The 26,552-nt window shown below is 39.2% G+C and overlaps 1 protein-coding gene across 2 annotated transcripts in view; it reads right to left on the bottom strand.

Annotated features, from left to right (window-relative positions):
* LOC136874035 (15-hydroxyprostaglandin dehydrogenase [NAD(+)]-like) overlaps window positions 1-26,552 on the bottom strand; it is a 46,672-nt gene that overhangs the window by 11,300 nt on the left and 8,820 nt on the right. Inside the window, exons 1-3 of one of the 2 annotated variants that reach the window (XM_068227640.1) lie at window positions 23,121-23,255; window positions 22,779-22,885; window positions 14,135-14,258 (exon numbers count right to left, since the gene is read on the bottom strand). In XM_068227640.1, coding sequence (XP_068083741.1) covers window positions 14,135-14,258; window positions 22,779-22,871 — 217 coding nt within the window. In that variant the 5' untranslated portion in view covers window positions 22,872-22,885; window positions 23,121-23,255. Of the gene's footprint in view, window positions 1-14,134; window positions 14,259-22,778; window positions 22,886-23,120; window positions 23,256-26,552 lie in introns of those variants that run through there. The other variant, XM_067147529.2, reaches the window with a different exon arrangement.

Raw genomic sequence — 26,552 nt, 5'->3', positions numbered from 1 at the left:
GGTCATTCCCTTCAGCCTCAAACAAGTCCCTTATAGCTTTGAAAGATGCAACTTTAACTTTAGAAAAATCATCAAAGTCAGGATACACAAATTCCAAACCACTAGTTTTCTGGTTGAGCCAATTATTTCTGATGCATTTAAATAAATGCTCAGTGTCAATGAGATAAAAAAAGAGACTTGTTAGGATTTCCAGGATTACAATACTCAGTTTTAAGTTGAGGTGGATTTGAAAATTTTGACATTGCTTTGGTGTTGAGAGCATTATTATCAGTCACAACAGCCAGAACATTAAATCCCATAGATTCAAAACCAACAATAACCTTTGACATGATACTGTGTAAATCATCACCTGTTAACTTGGACACAGGGAGAATATGAACTACTTCCTTCTTTGATGATAAAATGCTCTGAATCATAAATACATGTGCTGATGTAGCAACATTGGTAGTGTTAGCACATGAGCCTACAATGTTCCCTCCCTTGAAGTCCATGTATGGTTTAATGTGAATTTCATCTACCATCAGTGTTACAGATTTGTCATTCCGTTGAAAACCTTGAACTTTCTGTTTTATATATTCCAGAAAATATGTAGGGTTCTGTTCTAATATTGGGCTACCATTCAGACTGGAACATACTCTTTTCAAAGTATTAACATGTGGCAAAATTAAATTACTTCTATGTCTCATAAATTTGTAAGCATGAGGAAAAATCAGTTGGAAGATTGAACAAATAACAAGAAAATCATTATCATACTCCCTTTTGTGTTTAGGAACTAAGGAAAGTTTTAACTGTGATTTTATTAAACGTGGGGTCATCTTCCTCAGTGATCAATTCACCCACTAGGTCTAGAATTAACTTATTTGCTGTATCTTTCTGCACACTGTTACACTCATTTCCTGTAATGTACCTATGGAATTTTGTAACTAAAGAATGTACTTCATTTGTGTTGGTAATTTTGTCTACATTAGAAAATTTACACTGCAATAAAAACCCTTTAGAATACACTTTTGAGGTCATGTCCTCTTCAATTATTATATATGCTATGCAATGTGGTTGCTTTAATGTATCCATGTACAGAAAAATTACTTGCATTTCCTTCACAACAGTACACCAACCATCAGGTAACATCAACATGTTTATTTTATTTTTCAGTTGTGTTAGATTGTGGACTGAAATTCTGTCTGTGTATGAGGCATGACTGTTGATACTATCTTCAATTGCTCTGTTTATTGATTCCCTCTCTATTCTACTTCTCTTTTTGTCCGGTTCTTCTCTTGAACTGGTAGAATGTGAAGATAAATATGATGGACAGTTGGGAAAGATACAGGGAACTGCATTCTCTGACAGTCGTGGACTTGGAAGAGGAGCAGTTAAAGTTTTTCCTGTCTTTGAATCAGTAGCAGTTACTTCCCACAAGACATCACTGGCTTTGAAATGTCTGTGGCATACCTATAAAATAAGATACCACTGTGAGCCAACTTCATGCATTTACAGAGTGAATAGGCCTACATATGTAGGCATGTAGTTTAATGTGTATAATAAATCTAATTCGGGTAATAATAATAATGTATCCCTTGATTGTAAGCTAACATAACCTCATATCTTACGAGAGTAAACATACCTACATATCACCAGTTGCTGCGTGTAGTTTAATACCTAATAGGCCTATGTGCATTATGATTATGTGAGAATGTAAAAGTAACAGTTACTCACCACCGAGTATTTAGTAACTCTGTAATCTTGTCTTGGAATTGCACGTAACCATCTCTGCTGCATAACCTCATCTTTCGGGAACTTAAACACATGGACTTTGTTATCATTATCGTAATTTCCCTTGCAGTTGGGCACACAACACTTTAGCACCATTGTACACAACGATTCGCAATTGGTACAATTAAAATAATTAAAACACTTCTACATAATTGCAACGACACATGGCCACACTCATTGCTTTCTTAACACTGTGAAGGTTCAAGCTTGCCTCCCGGTAGTGACTTCACGGTAGACATGCGGAACAGTTGTGAGGCCTTATTATCTAGGAGGTGTTCAACTAACGCTCTCGCACAGTACAACCCGTATTTAAAGCAAACCTGACGTGCAAAGTCATGGGGCCGCTACTAGCGCCACGCTAATAGGATTTGCGGTAAATTTGAATCAAAGTCATATTTCAGATATAAAAACACGCCTACCAACGTTCGTTAATATAGCACAACCCCTTCTGGGTGTTTGGATACATTTTTCTGCCAGTGTGTTTTCTTGTATTTTGGGACTATTTTAGGGAAACGTGTTTCGCTTGTCCCGTAAAACTTTAACTTTGCCTTAATATTAACTTAATGAATAGGCTAATAATAATAATAATAACAAATTTGATGTGAATTATATATTTTATGGAATGACATTTTTGGAGTAAGGAAATAATATAGAAAATTTTAAAGTGAAAGTAATATGCGTATAACGTCATAACACCACCTTGGGTGTCAAAAGCACCCCAGATTGTTCCCTGAGCGAATAGGCTCCCCCAATTGAGTCTGTGAGGTCAGGCTTGCTCTTGTACGCAAGGTTATGACGTTATTCCGCATTCGCTATTTGCTTTACGTCGCACCGACACAGATAGGTCTTTGGCGACGATGGGGTAGAGAAGGCTTAGGAATGGGAAGGAAGCGGCCGTGGCCTTAATTAAAGTACAGCCCCAGCATTTGCCTGGTGTGAAAATGGGAAACCACGGAAAACCATCTTCAGGGCTGCCGACAGTGGGGTTCGAACCCACTATCTCCCGATTACTGGATACTGGCCGCACTTAAGCGACTGCAGCTATCGAGCTCTAGAACCTACTTAGGCTTACTACTCAACTAGGGGCCAAAGACCTCGTTGAACAATGCTGACTCAGCACCCATTGTTTTAGAACATACATTGCTCACGTACCAATCAATCAATCAATCAATCAATCAATCAATCAATCAATCAATCAATCAATCAATCAATCAATCAATCAATCAATCAATCAATCAATCAATCAATCAATCAATCAATCAATCAATCAATCAATCAATCAATCAATCAATCAATCAATCAATCAATCAATCAATCAATCAATCAATCAATCAATCAATCAATCAATCAATCAATCAATCAATCAATCAATCAATCAATCAATCAATCAATCAATCAATCAATCAATCAATCAATCAATCAATCAATCAATCAATCAATCAATCAATCAATCAATCAATCAATCAATCAATCAATCAATCACCGCTGGTCTGGATTTAGGGCAGTCGTCCAGGTGGCCCTATCTGTTGCTCTCCTACCCTTTTCTTAAATGATTGCGAAGAAATTGGAAATTTATTGAACATCTCCCTTGGTAAGTTATTCCAATCCCTAACTCCCCTTCCTATGAACGAATATTTACCCAATTCTTCCTCTTGTATTCCAACTTTATCTTCATATTGTGATCTTTCCTACTTTTAAAGACACCACTCAGACTTATTCGTCTGCTAATGTCATTCCACGCCATCTCTCCACCGACAGATCGGAACATACCACTTAGTCGAACAGCTTGTCTCCTTTCTCCTAAGTTTTCCCAGCCCAAAGTTTGCAACATTTTCGTAACGCTACTCTTTTGTGGAAATCACCCAGAACAAATCGAGCTCCTTTCTTCGGAGTTTTTCCATTTCCCGTATCAAGTAATTCTGGTGAGCGTCCCATACACTGGAACCATATTCTATTTGGGGTCTTACCTGAGATTTATATGCCCTCTCCTTTACATCCTTACTACAACCCCTAAGTATCCTCATAATCAAGTGCAGAGATCTGTACCCTTCATTAACAATACCGTTTATGTGATTAGCCCAATGAAGATATCTCCTTACATTAACAACTAGGTACTTACAGTGATCCCCGTTAGGAACTTTCATCCCATCAACTCGTTAATTAAACCTGAGAGTAATTTTCCTGTTGATGAAACTCAGAACCTGACTGTTAACCCGGTTTATTATCATACCATTGTCTGCTGTTCACCTCACATCATTGTCGAGGTTTTTGCTCACAATCTTGTACCAATATAACATCAGTAACATCAGTATAACATCATCCGCAAAAAGCCTTATCCTTGTTTCCAGTTTTTTAATCATAAGAAAACGCAAGGCTCCTCTCTGACTTCCCTTCTTAATTATCACGGTGCCAGTTAGCGCTTTACATACTCTAATTCTCCAAGTTCTATTTCCTAGAAATGTAGCCACTGTTTCACTCACTGTTTTGTCTACCTCAGTAGCCCTCACTTTTGCCATTAGTTTCCCGTGATATACCGTATTAAATGCCTTACGTAGGCCAATCGCGATATAGTCCATTTGACCTCCTGAAACTAAGATATCTGCTATATCTTGCTGGAATCGTACAAGTAGAACATCAGTGAAATTAGCTTTCCTAAAATCGAAGTGCCTTCTATCGAACTCGTTATTAATTTCGAAACATGTGTAATATATTCAGAAAGAATACTTTCCGAAAGCTTACATGTAACACATGTCAAACTGACTGGTCCGTAAATTTTGGCTTTATGTTTATCACCCTTTCTTTTATACGCAGGGTCTACTATAGTAACTCTCGATTCATCATGCAAAGAGTAATGAAATATGTTCTTCAGATATGGTACTATATCCCAGCTCTTTAGTATATGCCCAGATATCTTATCAGCTCCATCTGTTTTCTAGTTTTCAACTTTTGTATCTTGCAGTAAATGTCGTCGTTAAGGTAAATTTCTATACTTCATTATTATTAGTCACCTCAACCTGGATCTTATCCTCGTAACCAGACTGCTGACTGAATACTTCTTCCTTCTGTTGATCCTCACATACACACTTTCCTTGTTCATTAATGATTCTTGGAATGTCCTTCTTGGAACCCGTTTCTGCCTTAAAATACCTATATATACCCTTTCATTTTTCACTAAAATTTGTATGACTGCCAATTATGTTTGCCATCATTAACTTATTTGCCATTTGTTGGTCTTGCTTCCTGTCGTTCGCATTACCTTCCCAATTTAAATGTGGTAAATTGAGATCACCCACTACATTCACATTCTTTTCCCTATCTTTATCCACATAACTACTTTATTATCTTAGAAAATCATTTTAAATCAGCATCTGCGCCGTCCGTTCTAGGTCAGTACACTTTTGCTTATTATCTTTGGAGATGAGCCTTATACCTAGAATTTCATGTTTGTCATTGTTAACATTTTCGTAGTTTACAAATTCTTCTTTCACCAGAATGAATACACGCCCTCCTACCATTCCTATTCAACCCTCTACCCTTCCAGGCTTTGAAATGTGGCACCGGCAAGAGAATCCCAGGGTCGCTGAATGGATACTACCCACAGAGATATCTTCGAATAGTATAACTAACCTTAAATTATAAAGCATGAAGGATAAAAGAGAAGATAAAATAAATAAAAAGATCTGAATGAGAATCTTTGGTAAAAATACAAATTTATTAAAATAAAAGAATATACTTTGGCAAAGTAAGAATTCCTACACAAAATAAAGAAATCTGGACTGTACATGGATACGTCACTCAATACCTCCGTCAACTATAACCATATTATGGTTTAATTCATGTATACCATTTGTTTAGTTCACTCAATTGTTTATTTCAAGTCACTCACTAATATTTTTATTTAATAATTTTTTTCAACCGAAGTTATGAAATCAGTTTTACTCCCATCGTCAATTACTACCATGAAAAACCAACAGTCTTTTTCATGAATTCAAAATTCATCCAGATACATCTCACTTAATTGAGTTCTTATTACATCTCATTATCATTTGCCGACATTAATTTAATAAAATAGTTCCTTTCAACTAATACATCTCGGTTTTCATTGTATTTGATTAACGCCATATTTCAAAAAATAATATATTTGAGCGTCGTTACATCAATCCCTTCATCATATTGACCTTTGAAATCAAAATAAATTCGAAATACATTCATCTATACATGAACTCATTACTCCGTAACATTTGAACTAGATACTGAATCACTAAATTAGGATATTTTCAAAATTATTAAATTCTTAAGTTATAAAAAATGTGTTATTATTATTAAAATATTTAAATTGTTACAATAATTTCGATCACGGAATCATGAAGTTGTTAGAAATTATTAAATAAATCGAAATGTTACCTCTGTTAGAAATACTAAATGTTAAAATCATTAAATCATTAAAAATCATTAAATCTGAAATCATTAAATCATTCTTTTATATCGGCTTCCTCCTCTCATCTATATACACTTAACACGGAACACGACCGAATAGATAACTACCCCTGACACGAATAAATTTGATTTACTATTCTGATTCATCAATAAAAAAATCACATACGCATAATCAGCTGTTTCACTAATACATAAACTAAACACAAATTCTATAGCAAAGGGACCGAAACTAAATTAAATTCCCACCAAAACTTAATCTACACTGAATATATGACAATAAGACAGGACCATACTGCCGCAAACACATCAACCACAATGAAATGAATTCACAACATCAAAACAAAGGTTGCAACTGCAAATCAGAATTTGCATTGCCAAAGTCACAGTAAAATCCAAATCACATATGCAATAAAACACAATCAGTCATGTAGACAATTACCACGAAAATCATGTTCTTTAACCTAGCCGGGAGTCGAACTCCGACCACCTGGATCGCAACATTACAGTGACCTATAATTTCCTATATTACAATGGACCATCACAAATATTATTACATCTTTAAACTTCAACGTGCTGTTCCTAACTCATTCAATCGGAATTATATAATAAATGACATTTATTCTTTCATTTTATGACCCTAATCAATTACACACACAAATATCATGTTAGAAGATCACGCATTATAGAAGATCATTTTTCAACACACGTTTCTTTATATATAGAAGATCATATTTCAACACATGTTCCTTATTATTATTATAGAAGATCATATTTCAACACACGTTTCTTATTGTTATAGAAGATCATATTTCAACACACGTTTCTTACTATTATAGAAGATCATATTTCAACACACGTTTCTTATTCTACACAAATCTCTCCCCCAAGGCATCAGTATCGACATTTACTCCCTATATCTAGCTAACCCTTGCTACAATAAAATAAATAAAGTGAACTTTTCATGCAAGAAAGTTATTTACAATTTAAAATACAGCTCATCATGCATAAGTAAAATATTATGAATCAGTAGGTACTCATCGAGTCCGGCGACGTTCCCTGGTCAGCCGCACAGCATATTTGGCCTCAGGTAGGCCCCATAATGTGATTCACTCCATTATAATGGTAGCATTAACATGTGCATAAATGCCTTCCTCGACATCCATGTTCTTCACTCTTGTTTGGTTTAACATTTCACACGGCTTCACTCGCATTTTTACACTAAAATACACAGTAAAATATACATGAATTACATACAAGTACACAACACACTCTTGTCAGAATTTAGTAATACGTCTCTGCAAACATCGCGATTTCCGGCACGTGGTACTGCAAAGCGTCCCGCGACTTTATACCATTACGGCCGTTAATGCCCAACGAAAAAGTTGATAACGTGAGACTTTATACCTCCAAATTCTTGATTATTTACATTCCCAATTATTTAAATAAAATAAATCCATCGGATTAAGTTATACGTTCTCAATTGTTAAAAGTTATTAGGCTGAGGAATGCTCAAAATTCCGTTCCACGGCGAACACCATACATGTCCGTCAATCGTCCCGAACCACAAAGCAGAGTGAGTCTCCCGCTTCCTCCTGTACGCTTGCCTCATGGCATGGAGCTCAGGGAATCCCCTGATCAGTTGTGTAATATCCTGCGTTATATAGCTGCGTTTATAAATTGAGATAATTTATTAGGATATATCGTCTTAATTTTATAACTATGTAAGAGCCTGAATCTTCTTCTACGTTTTCTCCCGGCGGATTTTTGCCAATATTGGAGGGCTTTCATGTTGGCGTCCATATTTCTTTTCCCACACAACCTTGAGCGTGCTGTGCTTTGATTCGCCATTCAGAAGACCTACCAACTTAAATTCTGAGTAGCTCTGTCGCATTTTCTCCATTGCTTCCCTCTTGTGAATCAAATGACCCTGACACGTGTACTATCTGGCTCCAAGCTTAAACAAGCGGAATTGCAACATATATCCGGCCTCTCATGTAACTCCATTTCTTTATTCCCGTAACTTTCTATCATTTTTAATATTCTATGCCAATGATATGAGCCGTTTGGGTTCACTATCCTATTTCTACCATAACCACTCCAGTTCCGTGAGAAACTGTACAATACACATGCTGAAATTAGACGGAGTGTAGGGTGTATTCTAGTGTGCACATTACCGGGGGCTGGATATTTGTGTACATCTTAGTAGTGGCAATGCTATAAGCATCTAACTTTATCAACAATGGACTTGCTCTTTGAATTAATAACAGTCAGACCGAAACAGTACTGTACATAGTTGTTGGTGCATTTAAATACAAGTTAGTGTTTCCCCCTTTTAATGTTTCGCGGTAGTGTATGACGAAAACGATATTTAAATTAGCTTTTAGAAATTCTTTTTCGGTGCCCCGTATAAAACATGACCGCGCAGGATTTTAAGCGATTCGGTTAAACCGAGAATTTGGTTAATCGGGATTCAGTTAAACGGGACTTATTGTAGTTCCAATAGAGGTCCTTTGGAAACATCGTATTTTACTGAAAGTTCACAAGCGATTTTTCCCTTCGGTTTGATTATCTTAAGTTTTTACTACAAAATCCTTCGAAAGGTAATTTCGCAAATAAAATATCATGCGATACACAATAAATGGCCCTTGTTAAATCACATAGAAGAGCTTGCGTGAAAATTCCCTCTTTAAAGTTATCTATGATAACATAAAGGGAGACTGCGGGTTTGTATATACAGGTAACCTCAGAAACTACCGGACCGATTTTGAACATTCTTTCACGATAACATCACGGAAGTAGTTTTCATAACCGATATTTATAGAAAACCTACACTTAACCATAGATGTTTTAGCTATTAAGATTTTAGTGCGACATTTAGCGGATGCGAGCTGCGTTATAATGGTCGTGTTGAGAACGTAGTGTTAACCGAGTACCGTGCTGGGTCGGAGTCAAAATGCCTTCAAGGTAACGGTTTTCAGAGGGAGATATTACGATGTTTGTAAGTGCGATTTGCTTTTTCAAAACTGAATGCGAAAATGCAAAATGATAAATGATATCCACTTTATCGGGAAGTATCAGAGAGCCTTGAAATTTTGTCGGTGTCATTCAAGAGGATTTCAGTTTGAAGTAAAGAAAACGGAGAGGACCAATCGTTCAACTCGAGGAAGACGGCGCCCAAGAATCAGTTTAGACGAGTTCACTCTTGTAATTATCCAGGAGAAGCGTATACTTTTTTTATATGATCAAAATATTCCCTACTATTGAGAATCATCTGAAGAAACTCGAAGAAAATATGGGCGATTTTTCTACTCTGAACCGTATAGTTAATAAATTAGGATTTAGGTTTAAGAATTTTAATAAGAAGCCTGTTATTATGGAATCTGTTAAAGTTTCTGCCAACCGCCACACTTTTCTAACCATACTGACGGCTTTCTGTTCCGAAGAATATAAAATCTTTTATACCCATGAAACATGGTGTAGTCGAAATCATTTTTTGATTTATGGATGGCAGGAAAGTATTATAGATGTCCTAAATAGAGACTTCAACAATTACGAACAATACAGGAAGTAAATCCAGCAAATTTATGGATGGCGAGGAGGCGTTAAAACACCATCTTGGTCAAGAAAATACGTGATCATTTTACACAATTAAAGCGAAGATGAATTTTTTACCTGGTGCTGAGCTATGTTTTGGTGGTAGAAAAGAATATGCAGCGATTACTACATCGAAATGAATTCTATCCATTTCGAGGAGGCGTTCGGGAAAATTTTCTGCCAGCCAAATCATCCTTTGTTATTGAGCAGGTACCGTGCTACACCATGATAGATCCATCTACAAAATTCCCAGTGTGTGGTAGAGGAAAACAAAGAATATATATCATACCATACGATACCATACCAAAGTTTTCATTCTCCGCCCTGAGGGGGTGAGGTTTACCATTTAAAGGGTTACGCTCTCTCCCTCTCCCTCCCTCTCTCTCTCTCCCTCTGGCCAAGAGATGCGGGCGAGTTGGGGAGATATGATGGGGGAAGGAGGTGGATATAATGATGTGCAGGAGGAGATGGGAGGGGGTTTGACCTCTTGGCTAGAAGTTTTGCAAAGATTATATATTGCCTTGCGGAGAGAAATATTTCACCACCGATTTATGTTGAAACTTAGCCTATATCCAAGTTACGAAATCAGAGCCAAATGACAATCACAGACCGCTCGCCATACTAATAAAACAATTCCATCCTGATGTGGAATTAGTTTGGCTGTCCGTTGTTCACTGCGAATTAAACGCGTTTGGGCTTATATTAAGGGGAAAGTGACAAGAATAACTACATCTCCATTTTGCTCTAAAGTCACTCATTGCGCGCGCAATTTGGCCGCGTGGTGTGCTCTCGAGAATTTTCTTTTCGCTCGTGATGCTCAGCATACGGTATATACCAGCGTCTCCGGCTGTTCGCCGGGGACATACACGAGTGTAATCGTGCACCGTCGGTTTAACTAAAAGAGAGGGCTGGTTCTCCTTTCCATGAAATTCACCAGGTTATCATCAAGTCAATGTGAGAGGTCGAGAGACAAGTTCTTCAATGATTTCTTCTAATGCCTTCTTTTTTCCTTTCGTGGAAACAATGTTCACATTTTGCGAACGAGAAGTGTGGAAACAAGTGATTGCATACTGTAGCCAGTGTCCTACATTCCCCATCTACCTTACCTTCCAACTTATTAATCTGCTTCCTTAACTCTATCTTATTACTAACATCATCAATCTTCTTATTAATAGTCTCTATTTGCGAAGTAATCCTACTATTTATGGCAGTACCCTAAGCTTCAATTTTCTCACTAATGACATTATTATGCTCACCACTAGCGACATTCTGAGTTTCAATTTTCTCACTGTTGGCATTTTGGACATCAGCAAATTGAATAAACTACTGTAAGGTCAATTATGCCCGGCTTGGTTTGGTCTTGGGTGACAGCGTTTTTCTCAGTTTCTACCCTTTTCCAACTTTCAGAAGATCCCACCTAGGTCACCAACTCCTTCTCCACGTCATTACCTTGGATTTCCTTGCATACAGCAACATCAACCTCATCATCTGATTGCTTACTGTTATCCTTGCCCATCTTCGGTTTCCTACTAATATCCGCGATCTCAAAGCTATTTCACCTTGAAATTCTTTTTATTTATTTTTTCTATTGGCTTTACGTCGCACTGACACAGATAGGTCTTATGGCGACGGTGGGACAGAAATGGGCTAGGACTGGGAAGGAAGCGGCTGTGGCCTTAATTAAGGTACAGCCCCAGCATTTGCCTGGTTTGAAAATGGGAAACCACGAAAAACCATCTTCAGGGCTGCCGACAGTGCGGTTCGAACCCACTATCTCCCGAATACTGGATACTGGCCGCACTTAAGTGACTGCAGCTATCGAGATCGGTCTTTGAAATTCTTCTCACATTACCCTTAAATACAAATATCCAACAAAATGATCTTCCTAACGTTACTCGGTTCTATATTCGTTAACTTAACATGTGCGCACTCATTAAAAAGACTGATCCATGTATATTACCATTCAGAATTTCACTTATTATGAACCTTGTGGCGTCACGTTCTGGTTGTCCCACTACTATTACTATTATCCACAAATTTACTTTTTGAATCTGTTCAGCGCCAGCCACTGTAATTAGTGAAGAAGTCAGAGAGCATACCACTTATATTTACTATTCTCAAGGCGTGGGTTGATAAACTCACACTCACGGCAATATACAGGAATATGGTCCAGAACAGACATACATTGTGGTCGCATTCCCACAATTGAGGATTGTAATTGGAAATTACGTTAACTATTATTCTTTGCAAAACAGACAGATGAATGTACTTTAAACCAAAATAAGCGTGTTTTATTTTCGTGAAACGAAATGTGTATTGGGTATCAGAATCTACACGGTTTACTTTGGAAACAAGTGCTAATATATAGGGAGTCAATGTATTTGCTGATATGAAGCGCAGAGCACACTTCATTGTCGGATCTCCGAGCATTGATCTGCCTTTGCTTTTTATTCTGTTCATGGCCGAAAAAAGTTCCTCGCAACAGTATGTGAACCCAAACATACACATGATCTGTACTGCATTCTTGTACAGCCTCGGATAGGTTTCTTGGTGTAAAAAATTGCATAGTGACAGATCCACAGTGTTGTAATATCTACCTTTTAGTAAGGTAAGAATTCTGTAAGCTTATTATTTCCAATTGCATTGACGGCGGGAAATCATCAGGGGTAACTGATAAAGAAGTGCCACATTTTTTTCGAAAACATCGACTTCTGGAACCTCGCTTCGAAAGACTCGAGAAGACTTCTATCGTGCAAATCTATCGTGCAACATTGCTCTGCCTGTCCTCTCATTTCCAGGAAAAGAGCGATTTCTTTGCAAATGGCAAAAAGCACGTCAAGAAATTTTCTCACCGGGCGAGATGGCCATGCGGTTAGGGGCGCGCTCCTGTGAGCTTGCAACCGGGAGATAGTGTGTTCGAACCCCACTGCCGGCAGCCCTGAAGATGGTTTTCCGTGGTTTCCCATTTTCACACCAGGCAAATGCCGGGGCTGTACCTTAATTGAAGCCACGGCCACTTACTTCCAACTCCTAGAACTTTCCTATCCCATCGTCGCCATAAGACCTAAGTGTAGGTGCGACGCATAAAACAATTTAAAAATTTTCTGACAGCCTGCGAACAGTGCTGTGATAGGGTATATAACCATAAGCCGCTTCGAGATCTTGTTGAAACCATTTGAACTGACGATGATCAACAACATGGCGCCGCACAAAATTTACACACGTCACTACAACTTCCATAACAGATTGCATTTCCACTGTTGTGCTTCTTGGTGAATAAAACAGTGAATATTCACCATGTCCTTCCCGACTTCACATTTAACATTTTCTTTTTTAACCGAGAGCGAAGCCTTGCTGTAAACCATCTGTTCATCCCATGAAATAGTGAACGGCCTTCGCCGGCTTGACATAGTGACATATGTTATTGAGGAACGAAACAACCTCAAGAGTGGCGGGAAGCGGAAGGACTTATGCTATGATCTTCGCCCAGTGACATACTGTATTGGCTATCACGCTTACGCTTCCCCTCCAACCGGGCTCCGAGCATTGCTGCTGAGTACGCACGAGTACTTTTTCATCTTTTCTTCTGATCTTTTCTTATTTTTCTCATTCTATACTTGTTTTCATCTTATTTTCTATTTAAGGAAAACACACACACCCAGTCCCCGAACCAGTGGAAATAACCAAATAAGGTTAAAATACCCGACACGACCGGAAATCGAACCCGGGGCCAGCAAGCTAACGATTTAGCCATAGAGCCGGACATTTTATGTTATTGTTTTTACGTTCCACTAACTATTTCTGACGGTTTTAGGAGACGCCGAGGTGCCGGAATTTTGTCCCACAGGAGTTCTTTAACGTGGCAGTAAATTTGCCGACACGAGGCCATCGGATTGAGCCAGGATCGAACCTGCTAACTTGGACTCAGAAGGCCAGCGCTTCAACCGTCTGAGCCACTCAGCCCGGCAACACTCGCACAGATGGAACAGAGTATAGATAACTAGTTTGTTTATGTATGAAGATTGGGGAACAATAGAACATGAGTACATAAACACTCTGTTTTAGAAAACACTTGCAGTATCATATTAATTCATCCTTTTGGTTAGATTGCACGCTGTTTGAATTACTTCCGAGATCACATGGCTCGCCGAAGAATTATCTTCTAGAATGTGAATAAACTACTTATTAATGAAAATTTCAAGCTTGCAAGATATTAGAGTTTCATCTCTATTTATAAAATATAAGCTCTACAATTTCTGCTGGACTGCAATTACCTACAATGTGTAATATATGAAAGTTCATAGTTTTGAAAGCTTCAATGAATACAGCTTACCTTCAAACGAAGTCTCATCTTGGATATCCATTTCAATGAAGATAGCTTTGTTCTCCCCAAACGATTTGGTAATATCTTCTTTAGCCTCCTTTAAGGTATTTGGATTTCTGTCGCACACAGCAACCTGAAAATGAAGACAGTTCAATACACATATATACTGACTTTGTAACGAAGGAATGAATAGCACTAACAGTATTTTATTTTTGTAAGTTCATGAGATAAGTTTTCTTTTACATGCTAGTTACCCACTCTTCTGTAAACAAACAACAATAATAATATTTTCTAGGTCCCTTCCATGCTTATTTATTTTAAGGTGGTAGATATTTTTCCTGTGGGAGTTACTTAATGTACCAGAAACTCAGCTGAGGCCAAAGGCATAACATTTGTAAAATTAATTTAGCCTTAAAAACCTGTCAGTAGATTTCAACTTCGCTGTAAAGTGGGAATACAGTTCGAACGTTGAAAGGGATGCAAAGGCCACCTACACTGGATTACCTCAGTAGATTGACATTCTGGTGACTCATGCCGTATTATTATTATTATTATTATTATTATTATTATTATTATTATTATTATTATTATTATTATTATTATTATTATTATTTATTATTATTATTATTATTAGTATTATTATTATTATTATTATTGGGCAAGTTGGGCGTGCGGTTAGGGGCGCGAACCTGGGAGCTTGCATCCGGGAGATAGGGGGTTCGAACCCCACTGTCGGCAGCCCTGAATATGGGTTTCCGTGGTTTCCAACTTTCGCACTAGGCAAATGCTGGGACTGCACCTTAATTAAGGTCACGGTCGCATCCTTCCCACTCCTATGCCTTTCCTATCCCATCGTCGCCATAATACCTATGTGTGTCGGTACAACGTAAAACAAATTGTAAAATTATTATTATTATTATTATTATTATTATTATTATTATTATTATTATTATTATTATTTTATTGACTTATTGCTTGATCGTTAAGGCATCAAGTCTCTATGGCATGGCCTCTTAAACGCCCAAAATCTCACACGTGCAAATCGAGGCGCAAGAGCTCTGTGCACTGTGCATCGGTTCCACTCGGCTCGGCTCGGACCAACGCTTCGTCTCTGGGCTACTCGGCTAAGCTCGGCTCAACTCGGCTCGGATTTGGAGCGCTACAGAGCAAGTGAGGAAGAGGGAAACGGGGGGAGCGAGCGAAACAGGCGTGGGGAAAGAGAGGGACAGCGCTACTGCTCCAAATTGAGGAATGGGGGTCTGCACTCTGGGCAACCAAGCGAAATCGTCTTTTGCACCGTGCACAGTGCATGCACCCTGAGAGGCCCTGCTCTATGGCCTGACAAATTGGCTAGTCGGTTCGAGTCACGTTGGCGGAACAAATGGCGGTAGACTGTTATTACTGTAACGGCCCCAGGATTTTGAGGGTTTCGCAGACTTTCTAGAAATAAGAGACAAATATTACGTGGATAATAAATTTCGTTTCATTTCTTTTATTCCTTCATCGTTCACTTTTCCCGTTTCGATTCTTTCGTAAGGTTTTACCGAATCCTAATCAAATATTTTTTCCATTATTAAACTTGTTATTCTATACAACTGACCACGATGTATTCACAACGACAGCTAACCTCCAACTCAACGCGCGAGTCAACACAGCGCCATCTTATTGCAGAGTTTGAGTGTGACGTCACATATTCAGCACAAATTTTGCCTTACTTTGAAGCGCTATTTCATGAAAACTGCGTTTTGGAGTTTCAGTTTTGTTTTTGCAACTGGTAGCCTCTTCTTTTTTCTGTTAATTGAGTTAAATATTCTCGGCGATAAACGCGTTACAACCTAACACTAAAAGCGTCTTAATTTTTTTATTTCCATATTCCCGTTGTCGAGGAACGTACGTCTTCGTCAACATTCACCATCAATATGTTGGCTGGCAGGCTATGAGAAATGATGGTATAACATTTCTAACCCAATCACTTGATTGCGCGCTAAAGTATGGATTCATTTCCAAACGTATTCATACAAAATGAGGGCATATGACTCTATTGGTGGTAATTGGTCCGTCGGATGGGGATGATAAGCCCTGAACAAACCCCTTGGTGTTATTCGACATGAGAAAGTTATGTGACACACCAGGTTGCACCTACTCCCTACATCAGGGCCTCTCAGGGTGCATGCGCGTGGTGCATGCACTGTGCACGGTGCAAAAGACGACTTGGCTTGGTTGACCAGAGTGCAGACCCCCCACTCCTCGATTTGGAGCAATAGCGCTAACTCTCTCTTTCCTTACGCCTCTCTCGCTCGCTCCGCCTGTCTCCCTCTCCCCCACTTGCGCCGTAGCGCTCCAAATCCGGGCTGAGTTGAGCCGACTAGAGCCGAGTAGAGCCGAGTATAGCCGAGTAGCCCAGAGACGAAGCGTTGATCCGAACCATACCGAGCGACACCGAGCGGCACCGATGCACAGTGCACGGAGCCCTTGCGCCTCGCTCTGCACGCGTGAGATTTTGGGCGTTTGAGAGGCCCTGCCCTACATCATCATCATCATCATCATCGTCGTCATCGTCATCTCACACACAGAAGTGCAGGTCACCCATGGACGAGTTGAACATGTCGTCGGACACTCGTGGCAATAATACACTAAATACTTGGGCAAGTCAATAAGTATCTGCTATTTTGTTCTAATTTTCTTTACGTTGCCTGTATGGCGTTGTGTGCTCACCAGCCGCTAGATGGCACCGTTGTCTACGTCTATGGTAGGTTTCAGCGTTATCAGATCAGTTCAGCTTGTGCTGTTGCGACGTAAAGATGGCCGTGCCACTCTCTGTTTGCACCAAGGAAGAACAGCAGAACCATTGCTAAATTGCTTATGGTTTGCCACGTCATCAACAGTCACTCGTCTGTTATTCAGGGTCATATCACGCACTTATTCAATACTGACATCAGTTACGGCTGCAGATGGACGCTCGGATCTTTCCTCATCCTTCACGCTCGTGCGACACCTTTTGAACTGTTCAATTCACTAGTAAACACTTCAATGTGGTAAAGCATTGTCCCCGTATTTTGCTGAAGGTCTTCTATGAATTTCCGCTCCTGGCACACCCTCAGACCACGAAGAAACGAATTAAGGAACGTGCAAACAGAGAGTGGCACGGCCACTTTTACGTCGTAACAGCGCGAGCTGTACTGATCTGATAACATTGAAACCTACCGCAGACGTAGACAACGGTGCCATCTAGCGGCTGCTGAGCACACAACGCCATAGAGCCAACCTAAAGACAATTAGAGCATAATTCCCGATACTTATAGACTTGCCTTAATAAATAAATAAATAAATAAATAAATAAATAAATAAATAAATAAATAAATAAATAAATAAATAAATAAATAAATAAATAAATAAATAAATAAATAAATAAATAAATAAATAAATAAATATTCACTCATCGATACGGCCATGTGTGGCCCACGTTTACACAATTTACCATCCCTTCTGTCAGGCAGAATAACGCCCTTCTCTTTGCACTTTCACCAGAGATCCTCAAGTCTTTGGCTTTTCCTTTCTCTTCCTTCAGCCGAGATGTTCCGTGGCTTGGCCAGTTTCTTTTCGGGTGCATCCTTCACTCCCACAAATTTTTTCTTTCCTAAATTTGATCTCTCCTGTATCTCTTCCTCCTCGACACCCACTTCTGCTAGATCTTTGTGCACCTGTGTACGCTATCCAGTCTGTGTTTTCCACTTTTCTTGTAGAAGGAGTATTTTGTTGGCCAACCTCCCTTCATTCAGCCTTCCTATATGTTCATAAAAAGTCAGTCTTCCTTTCCTCATCGACGTCACAATTTTCTTGATGGTTTTGTAGAGTTCCTGGTTTGATCTCAAGCGGAAAGTATGTCGGTCATTTTGCAACTTCTTTGGACCCAAGTTTTTCGAAGCAACTTCTTTTCTCTTTTTTCAAAGTCTAAGTTTGCCACCCTTATCAGTGTTTCGCCTTTATAAAGGCACTCTGTTCTGACACCTGCGCAGTAATGTCTTCATTTGGCTTGAATGAAATTGTACTTGTACTTGTAGGTGTCATAGCATAGTCCGAAGGCCATCTCCATCCTCTTCACCCTCTCTTTTAATGCCTCCTTTTTATTTCCATTTGGAGTGAGAATTTTTCCCAAGTATTTAAATTTATGAAAGTGATGGATGTCCCCAAACTGAGTTACAATCCTGTCTGTTTCATCTCCTTTGAGTATATAAATGCTCTATTTTGAAACGGAATTCTTAATCCTGGTTTGGTTACAAATTTTTGTAGTTCTTCAACTTGCTTCTTGGGTGTGTGAGGGTTGTCTGTTGTCAGAACTACGTCATCTGCGAAGGCTAGATAGTCCAATATAAGAGCATTCTTCCCACAAGCTACCTTTAACCCATTCTGAGTTTCGCGTTTAGTCAGTATAGGTGTACACTCCCTGGTGACCTTTTCTAGGATACAATTAAAGAGAGGTGGAGAAAGTCTATCTCCTTGCCTTAGGCCTGTTTTAACCACAAATGGTTTAGAGAGTTCATCCATAAGATTAACTTGGGGTAAGGTGTTTATGAGGGTTTGCCCAATTATATCCAAATAATTTTCATCAGCTCCCAACTCCCGAAGGACGTTCATGAGCTGTCCACGAACTACAGAATCATACGCCTTCTTCAGATCTACAAAGGGCGCCAAATAGAAAGACCTGCACCAGGCGAGATGAACATGTCCTCGGACGCTCCCAGCACTGAAAGACATACGATAAATAAATAAATAAATAAATAAATAAATAAATAAATAAATAAATAAATAAATAAATAAATAAATAAATGAATAACAATCTCTTGGTTTATCTTTAATTAATCAGTTCGGTAACTCTTAATTTTGGTTAGAGGTCTCTTGTTGGACTTCGGAATAAACTTTATCTTGACTCTAATCAGGTAGTGATCGGAATCTATATTATCCACTCTTTGTACTTCAACATTCAAGATTTCCAATGGGATTGATGTGGCTACGTCATCTACTTGAAATTCTCCCAATATGTTATCTGTTGAACGCCACGACATTAACTTTTTTCCTTTCTCTATTGAACCAAGTGGACATCAACTTGAGATTGAATACACATACTTCAATAAGCCTTTATCCACTTCTATTGGTTCACATATGCCCAGGGTATCCGCCGACTGTTTTCCTGTATTTTCTTTCTTTCTTTCACGACATGTACATCAAAATCACCTATTAATAGTTTTACAAAATGATCAGGCATTTCCAGCAACTCTTTCTCCAGTAGAGACCAGAATTCCTTGACTTTGTCTGAATTTTTCTTGTTATCCTCTTTTACTGGTGCATGTCCATTGAAGATCGCGTATGATTTATTTCCACTCTTCAGGGTTAAGACTACCGGGTGAGTTGGCCGTGCGGTTAGAAGCGTGCAACTGTGAGCTCGCATCCGGGAGATAGTGGGTTCGAACCCCACTGTCGGCAGCCCTGAAAATGGTTTTCCGTGGTTTCTCATTTTCACACCAGGCAAATGCTGGGGCTGTACCTTAAATAAGGCCACGGCCGCTTCCTTCCTACTCCCAGGCGTCGATAATTGAATTGTGGACAAGAAGGCTGTTTCAAGAATTTATGGTGATCTTCTTTTATTGCCAGTGTTATATTTACTTTTATTATGCTGAAGTAGATAATAGATAATTCATTGGAGGGGAATCGCGTTTCTTGTTCACGGAGTAGCTTGAACTGATATTTCTCTAATTCCTTGCCGAACTCTATCTGTATACGGTACCAACTTTTAGGAGGGTATTCACATTCAATGTCCCGAAGAAATGTTTCATCTTGGTTCTGATCTTGCGGGGTGAGGGATCGTCCGACTGATCCCAACATGATGGTGCAGGGTCCCCAGAATCCAATGCCCTACTTTGACCAGACTCTCTCTGACCCCGGATTTTACCGGCTGGGGTAGTTTCCGCTGCGTGTTTTCATACCATCTAGTTTGTGTGAATCTATTCACATGGATGCGGAGCCCGAAGGCCCCATCATAGTCAGAAACCGATTGGTGAGATCTGGAACATGTTCAAACGGCCGAACTTGACCTGGGTACAGACACTGACTACGACATCGCCCGTTGCGGGTTCGGATAAGTGTGGATTTATTTATATTTCTTATATATTTGTCCACCTTCTTCGCCGTTGGGATTCGCATTCCTCATCCGCTGTTGAAGCTGTTGACCATCTTTGTGCTTCCAACAACAACGATGATGATGATGATGATGATGGTGATTATTATTATTATTATTATTATTATTATTATTATTATTATTATTATTATTATTATTATTATTATTATTATTATTATTATTATTATTATTATTATTATTATTATTATTATTATTATAGGTATAGAAGCACTTAAGGTGTATTTCCCACTGTCTAAGTCATGAACGACTGCTTTTTTGGAATGGCTGAATTGTTTATATAACAAGCACCGATAATGACAAATTGCAGTGAACGTTTTGTAAATAGAGACTAATGGCTGCTAATGGAACCTACTTTGGGATAGGCAACCTGCTCTGCTCAAGAAATCTCGTATCACCAAGCTATCTACAAAAAATATACATGACTAGTGTTCACATATGCTTTAAGAACATGATCTCTTTACACCAAGAGATACCGAAACGATAGATTCTTCTCAGAGAAAAGTACTCCGCAGAATAATAGGCCCTCTCTGTGGAAGAGGAAAGTGGAGAAGGTAATGCTATAACAAATTGTACTCAGTCGATAAATCTCTAATTTTCTAATCTCTTTGAATCCAGATGGCATGTATTGCTCAGTTGCCAATTCAGAAATCGGAGCGAGAAGTTGGAATGAATTCTGATTTATAAGTTTCATACCGGGCGAGTTGGCCGTGCGCGTAGAGGCGCGCGGCTGTGAGCTTGCATCCGGGAGATAGTAGGTTCGAATCCCACTATCGGCAGCCCTGACGATGGTTTTCCGTGGTTTCCCATTTTCATACCAGGCAAATGCTGGGGCTGTACCTTAATTAAGGCCACGGCCGCTTCCTTCCAATTCCTAGGCCTTTCCTATCCCATCGTCGCCATAAGACCTATCTGTGTCGGTGCGACGTAAAGCCCCTAGCAAAAAAAAAAAAATATAAGTTTCATACAATTCTTTGAGTACCAGGAGTGCCATGCACACTTCATATTATTCTTAAACATGAAAGTTCAGTTCATTGGGCTCTGAATACAAGAGTTTCTAGTTGCTGTCGCTCTGTTAGGCCTAGTAGCTTTCCGCCCTTTTATTCCAAGTTCATTTCCGGCAAATATTTGTTGACATGTGTGGAATTGGCCAGGAATTTTACTAATCATTGGTTGAGTCTAAAATTAATTAGAGTTTGTAAAATATAACTGATTTCACCTGGAATGTGTCACTCAGTCCGTGTTTCAATAATAAAAATAATGATAATAATAATAATAATAATAATAATACCGACGGTTCACGCCACGTGCATGGACAGGTATTATATTGCCGAAATTATTTCGAAAGCCCTTCCTAGATCAACGTTGGGATTTAAAATCCACAGCTTCCCCTTCACAGCTCAAAATCTCATGCGCATTAACATAACATGCAATTTCTATTTCTTAGGTCGCCTAGCACTCACAGCAAGAGTCTCCCCGTTCGATAACTTGTAAGACACATCCTTCCTTTATTTTTCAATGATCTTAGATTCTTAAGCTTCCATTAATTCCCAGATCAGAATAACACTACTTTACATGATTGCGGAACAAACTGTATATAACTATTCCAAAGTTAGTAACACTAAAAAAACATGCATTAGTCCTAAACATATTTACGTAGTCGACATTAAGGCATAATGAACACTTATTTACAAAGAAAAATGTGAAGTTAAACAGTCCCTATCCCATGCTAAAAAAATCTGTCCAGACTTATCTGTTACATTGCCACCTCATGGCTCCTCCATCTGGGCTGGTTAAATGGATTTAACACATCATTGCGCTAACATCGTCATGGGTTGCAGGTCCTCGGTTCAGTTATTGTTGTGTTCCGTCGTGTTGCCATCTGCTTGAGTGTCTGGTTTATGGGAAGGTCTCGTGCATAATCAGCTCTCGTCGTAGATTCACGTACCGCCAGTTACTGCATTTTACGCACACGATTAATGCTTAAAAAATTACACCACCATTTCCTATAATTTGATACTTGCATAAATCTGCTCACATTAGAATTAGCACCATATTTTCATACCTTTCCAGGCCTATGTCATCCGGCGTTTCTTCTTATATGTGTGGTATCTGTGAATCCTAAGACTGCATTCGGAACACTCTATCGCCTTATTTGGTTATCTTGCTTTCGCATACATCTTGCCACGTCCGACTGACTCTCGCTACACCCCTAGGAACTCCAAGATTCCTTTCACGCCTTTCTTGCCTTCGAGGCCCTTTACATTGCTTCTACTACTCATGATGCGTTAAATAACAGCTCGTTCACCATGAAACGATATGATTCAATATACACAACTGTCATATTTAAACATTCCTAAACGCAAAATAATTTATCTGGCTGTTCAGTCCTGTGGTTCAGACTACAACTACTGGTTTTCAGATATTGGAAAAGCTCATAGGGTTATCTGCTTCCATACTTACCTTTGCTCCGTTAGCCAAAAGTATTTTGGAGAAAGCTAATCCGAGCCCTGATGCACCTCCTGTTATTATAGCGACCTTCCCTTGAGGATCCATTGTTGACTATTCTTCTGTAAAAGAAAACGGAAGGTACACTAACACCCCTGTAAAATTATATAGAAGAAATACTACTTATGTACACAAGTGTAAAATGATCATTTCGTAGCAAGGTATTTGAATTAGGTCACGAGCATAAACGAATGGCTGATGACTGCAGTGTGTAATGACACTTTACACACGAGTTGCATAGAGGATTTCCTTGTTCTATCGTCACTCTTAATGAATGAATTAAGATCTACTACAAACCTGATGGGTCTTGGCCTACCAAGCCACCCCTATTCAGCCCGAAGACCTGTAGATTACGAGGTGACGCATGGTCAGTGCGTCGAATCCTCTCGGCAGTTATTCTTGGTTTCCTAGACCAGGATCGCCATCTCACCGTCAGGTAGCTCCTCAACTGTAATGTCAACCTAGTATTAAGCTCAACTATAGTACTGTAAGCACTACTGTTACGCACTGGAAATAGTTAAGTTGTGTGTGAATTTATATATGATGCTGGATTTAGAATGTTAATCTAGAAGTATTTCTTGTAATATTTTCCTTCATTGGAAGTACTTGTCGTGCTCTTGTTGTTTTTGTTGAACTTTACAAAGACGAATTTGTAAGCTACGAAAAAGTTAAGGATGATGAACATGAAATTATAGGTTTATGACTCTCATCTTTAAAGACAATAGGCAACTTGATGTGTTTTTAGGGTGTGCAGATCTGGCAAGCATGGCATTGACGCTGATGAAGAATTATTTGATAAGATAATCAGCTATGTGGGGAACGATACAGAGAGGAATGTTATTGTAGCAGGTGATCCGAACTTGCCATCTGTTAACTGGGAAGGGAATGCGAATGAAAGAAAGCATGCCCAACAAATGGTGAATAAGTTATTATGGGGAAGACTGCTGAACAGAAAGTGACGGAACAAACTAGAGGGAAAGTTATTCTAGACGTGGTGCTGGTAAAACCAGATAAGCTCTATAGGGAAACGGACGTGATAGATGGTGTAAGTGACCATGGAGCTAATCATTTTTAATCACAGTTAAAAATAAATGTGTTAGAAAGGAATGTTGTAAAAGTAGGACTATTAGTCAATACAAAATGGCAGATAAGAGAAGAATGGGGACATCCTTTTTTGCTAGTTGCCTTACGTCGCAGCGACACAGATAGGTCTTATGGCGACGATTGGAGGGGAAAGGATTTGGAGTGGGAAGGGAGCGGCCGTGGCTTTCATTAATGTATAGCCCCAGCATTTGCCTAGTGTGAAAATGGGAAACCACGGAAAACCATCTTCAGAGCTGCCGACAGTGGGGTTCGAACTCACTATCTCCCGGATGCAAGCTCACAGCTGCGGGTCCCTAACCACACGACCAACTCGCCTGGTGGGGACATTTTTAAAACGCAATTATGATCAACGGCAAATGGTAAATAAAAATGTAAGCAGTCTATGGAATGTACTGTATTTAAAGCAATAAGCAGTGTAAAAACAGTTCTGTACCTGTAAAAGTGGTAAGGCATAGTAAGGACCCTTTTTATATTATAACAGGGAAATAAAGAGATTAAGAAGGAAGTGCAGATTAGAAAGAAATAGAATTAGGATTGGTTGCGGGAGTAAGGAGGGATTGAAGGAGCTCACTAAGAAATGGAATCTATCGAAACAATCAGGTAAGGATAACAAGATGGAAAACATAATTTGAAGTCACTTGAATTTTAGGAGCGATGGAAGGACGCGTATAGTTAGTTTACTTTAAGGCAGAAACATGTTCTAGGAATTACATTCTGCGATCATTAATGAACAAGGGGAGTGTATATGCGAAGACTTACAGAAGGAAGAAGTATTCAGTCAACAATTCGTAATGGTAGTTGGATATAATATCCTGATAGAGGAGGCGATTAATAATGGCAAAATACTGAAATTTACCTATGATAATAAAGACATTTATAAAACGATACAAAATTTGAAAGCTAGAAAGGCAGCTGGGATTGATAAGATTTCTGGGGATATATTAAAGGCTAGGGGTTGGGATATAGTGCCATATCAGAAATATTGTTTTGATTACTGTGTGCATGAGGGAACTATACCAAATGAATGGAAAGTTGCAATAGTAACCCCAGTGTACAAGGGAAAGGATGACAAACAGAAAGCGGCCAGTCCGCTCGACATGTGCAGTTTGTATGCTGTGGGAAATCACTCTTTCTAATTATATTAGACACTTTTTCGAGATTAATAACGGGTCTGATAGAAGACAGTTCTGGTTTAGGAAAGGTTATTCCAGTGAAGCTCAACTTGTAGGATTCCAGCAACATATAGGAGATATTTTAGATTCAAGAGGTAAAATGGATTGTATCGCTATTGACCTACCATGGCTTTTGATAGGGAATATTGTGGGAGATTACTGACAATAATAAGGGCAATCGGACTAGACAAAAGAATGGTTCAATGGGTGGCTACATTTCTAGGAAATAGAACTCAGAGAATTAAAATAGATGAAGTGTTATCTGATCCGTAGTGATTGATAGGAGGATTCCGCAGGGCAGTGTTATTGGACATTTATATTTTCTTATATGCGTAGGTGGTATGAGTAAAGAACTCGAATCACAAATAAGGCTATTTGCAGATGATGTTATACTATATATAGGGACTGCCTGGCCGAGGCAGTAAAGGCGTGCTCGGTCCGCCCGGAAGGACGTGGCTTCGAATCCCCGTCAGGAAGTTGTAAAATTTAAGAAACGAGATTTCCACTTCTGGAGGTGCATATGGCCTTGAGGTTCACTCAGCCTACACCAAAAATGAGTACCAGGTTAATTCCTGGGGGCAAAGGCGGCCGGGCCTAGAGCTAACCACTCTACCCCATCACGTGCCGGGGTTAACAATGGTGGAAGTCTTTACCTTCCACTCCTCCCAGGGCCTTCATGGCCTGTACGGAGGTGACTTTGCTTTGCTTTGCTTTTTGTTATTCTGTATATAGTAAATGAGTTGCAGGCTTGTGAGCGACTGCAGGAGGACTTAAACAATGTAGTGAGATGGACAGCACACAATGGTATGAATGTATATGGGATGAAAAGACAAGTTGTAAGTTTCACAGAGAAGAAAATTCCTCTCACTTTTAATTATTATATTAATGGGGTAGTACCTCATGGGGAACAATGTAAGTACCTAGGTGTTAATGTAAGGAATGATATTCATTGGGGTAATCATAGTAACGAAGTGGTAAAAAAAGGTTACAGATCTCTTCACATGGTTATGAGAGTACTTAGGGGTTGTAGTAAGGATGTAAACGAGAAGGCGTACAAGTCTCTGGTAAGACCGCAGTTAGAGTATGACTCCAGTGTATGGGACCCTCACCAGGACTACTTGATGCGAGAACTGGACAAAATTCAAAGGTAGCAGCATGATTTGTTCTGAGTGATTTCCGACAAAGAAGTAGTGTTACCTAAAATGTTGCAAAGTTTGGTCTGGGAAGACTTGGGAGTAACGAGACGAGATGCTCGACTATGTGGTATATTTCGAGCTGTCAGTGGTGAGTTGGCGTGGAATGACATAAGTAGAAGAATAAACTTGAGTGGAACTTTTAAAAGTAAGAAAGATCATAGTATGAAGATAAAGTTGGAATTCAAGAGGACAGATCGGGCTAATACTAATTTATAGGACGAGTAGTAAGCGATTGGAATAAATTATCAAGGGAAATG

This window comes from Anabrus simplex, chromosome 5, assembly GCF_040414725.1.
Source record: "Anabrus simplex isolate iqAnaSimp1 chromosome 5, ASM4041472v1, whole genome shotgun sequence".
NCBI lineage: Eukaryota > Metazoa > Arthropoda > Insecta > Orthoptera > Tettigoniidae > Anabrus > Anabrus simplex.
The sequence above is the reverse complement of the archived record's forward strand: the minus strand, read 5'-3'. Positions and strand labels throughout refer to the sequence as shown.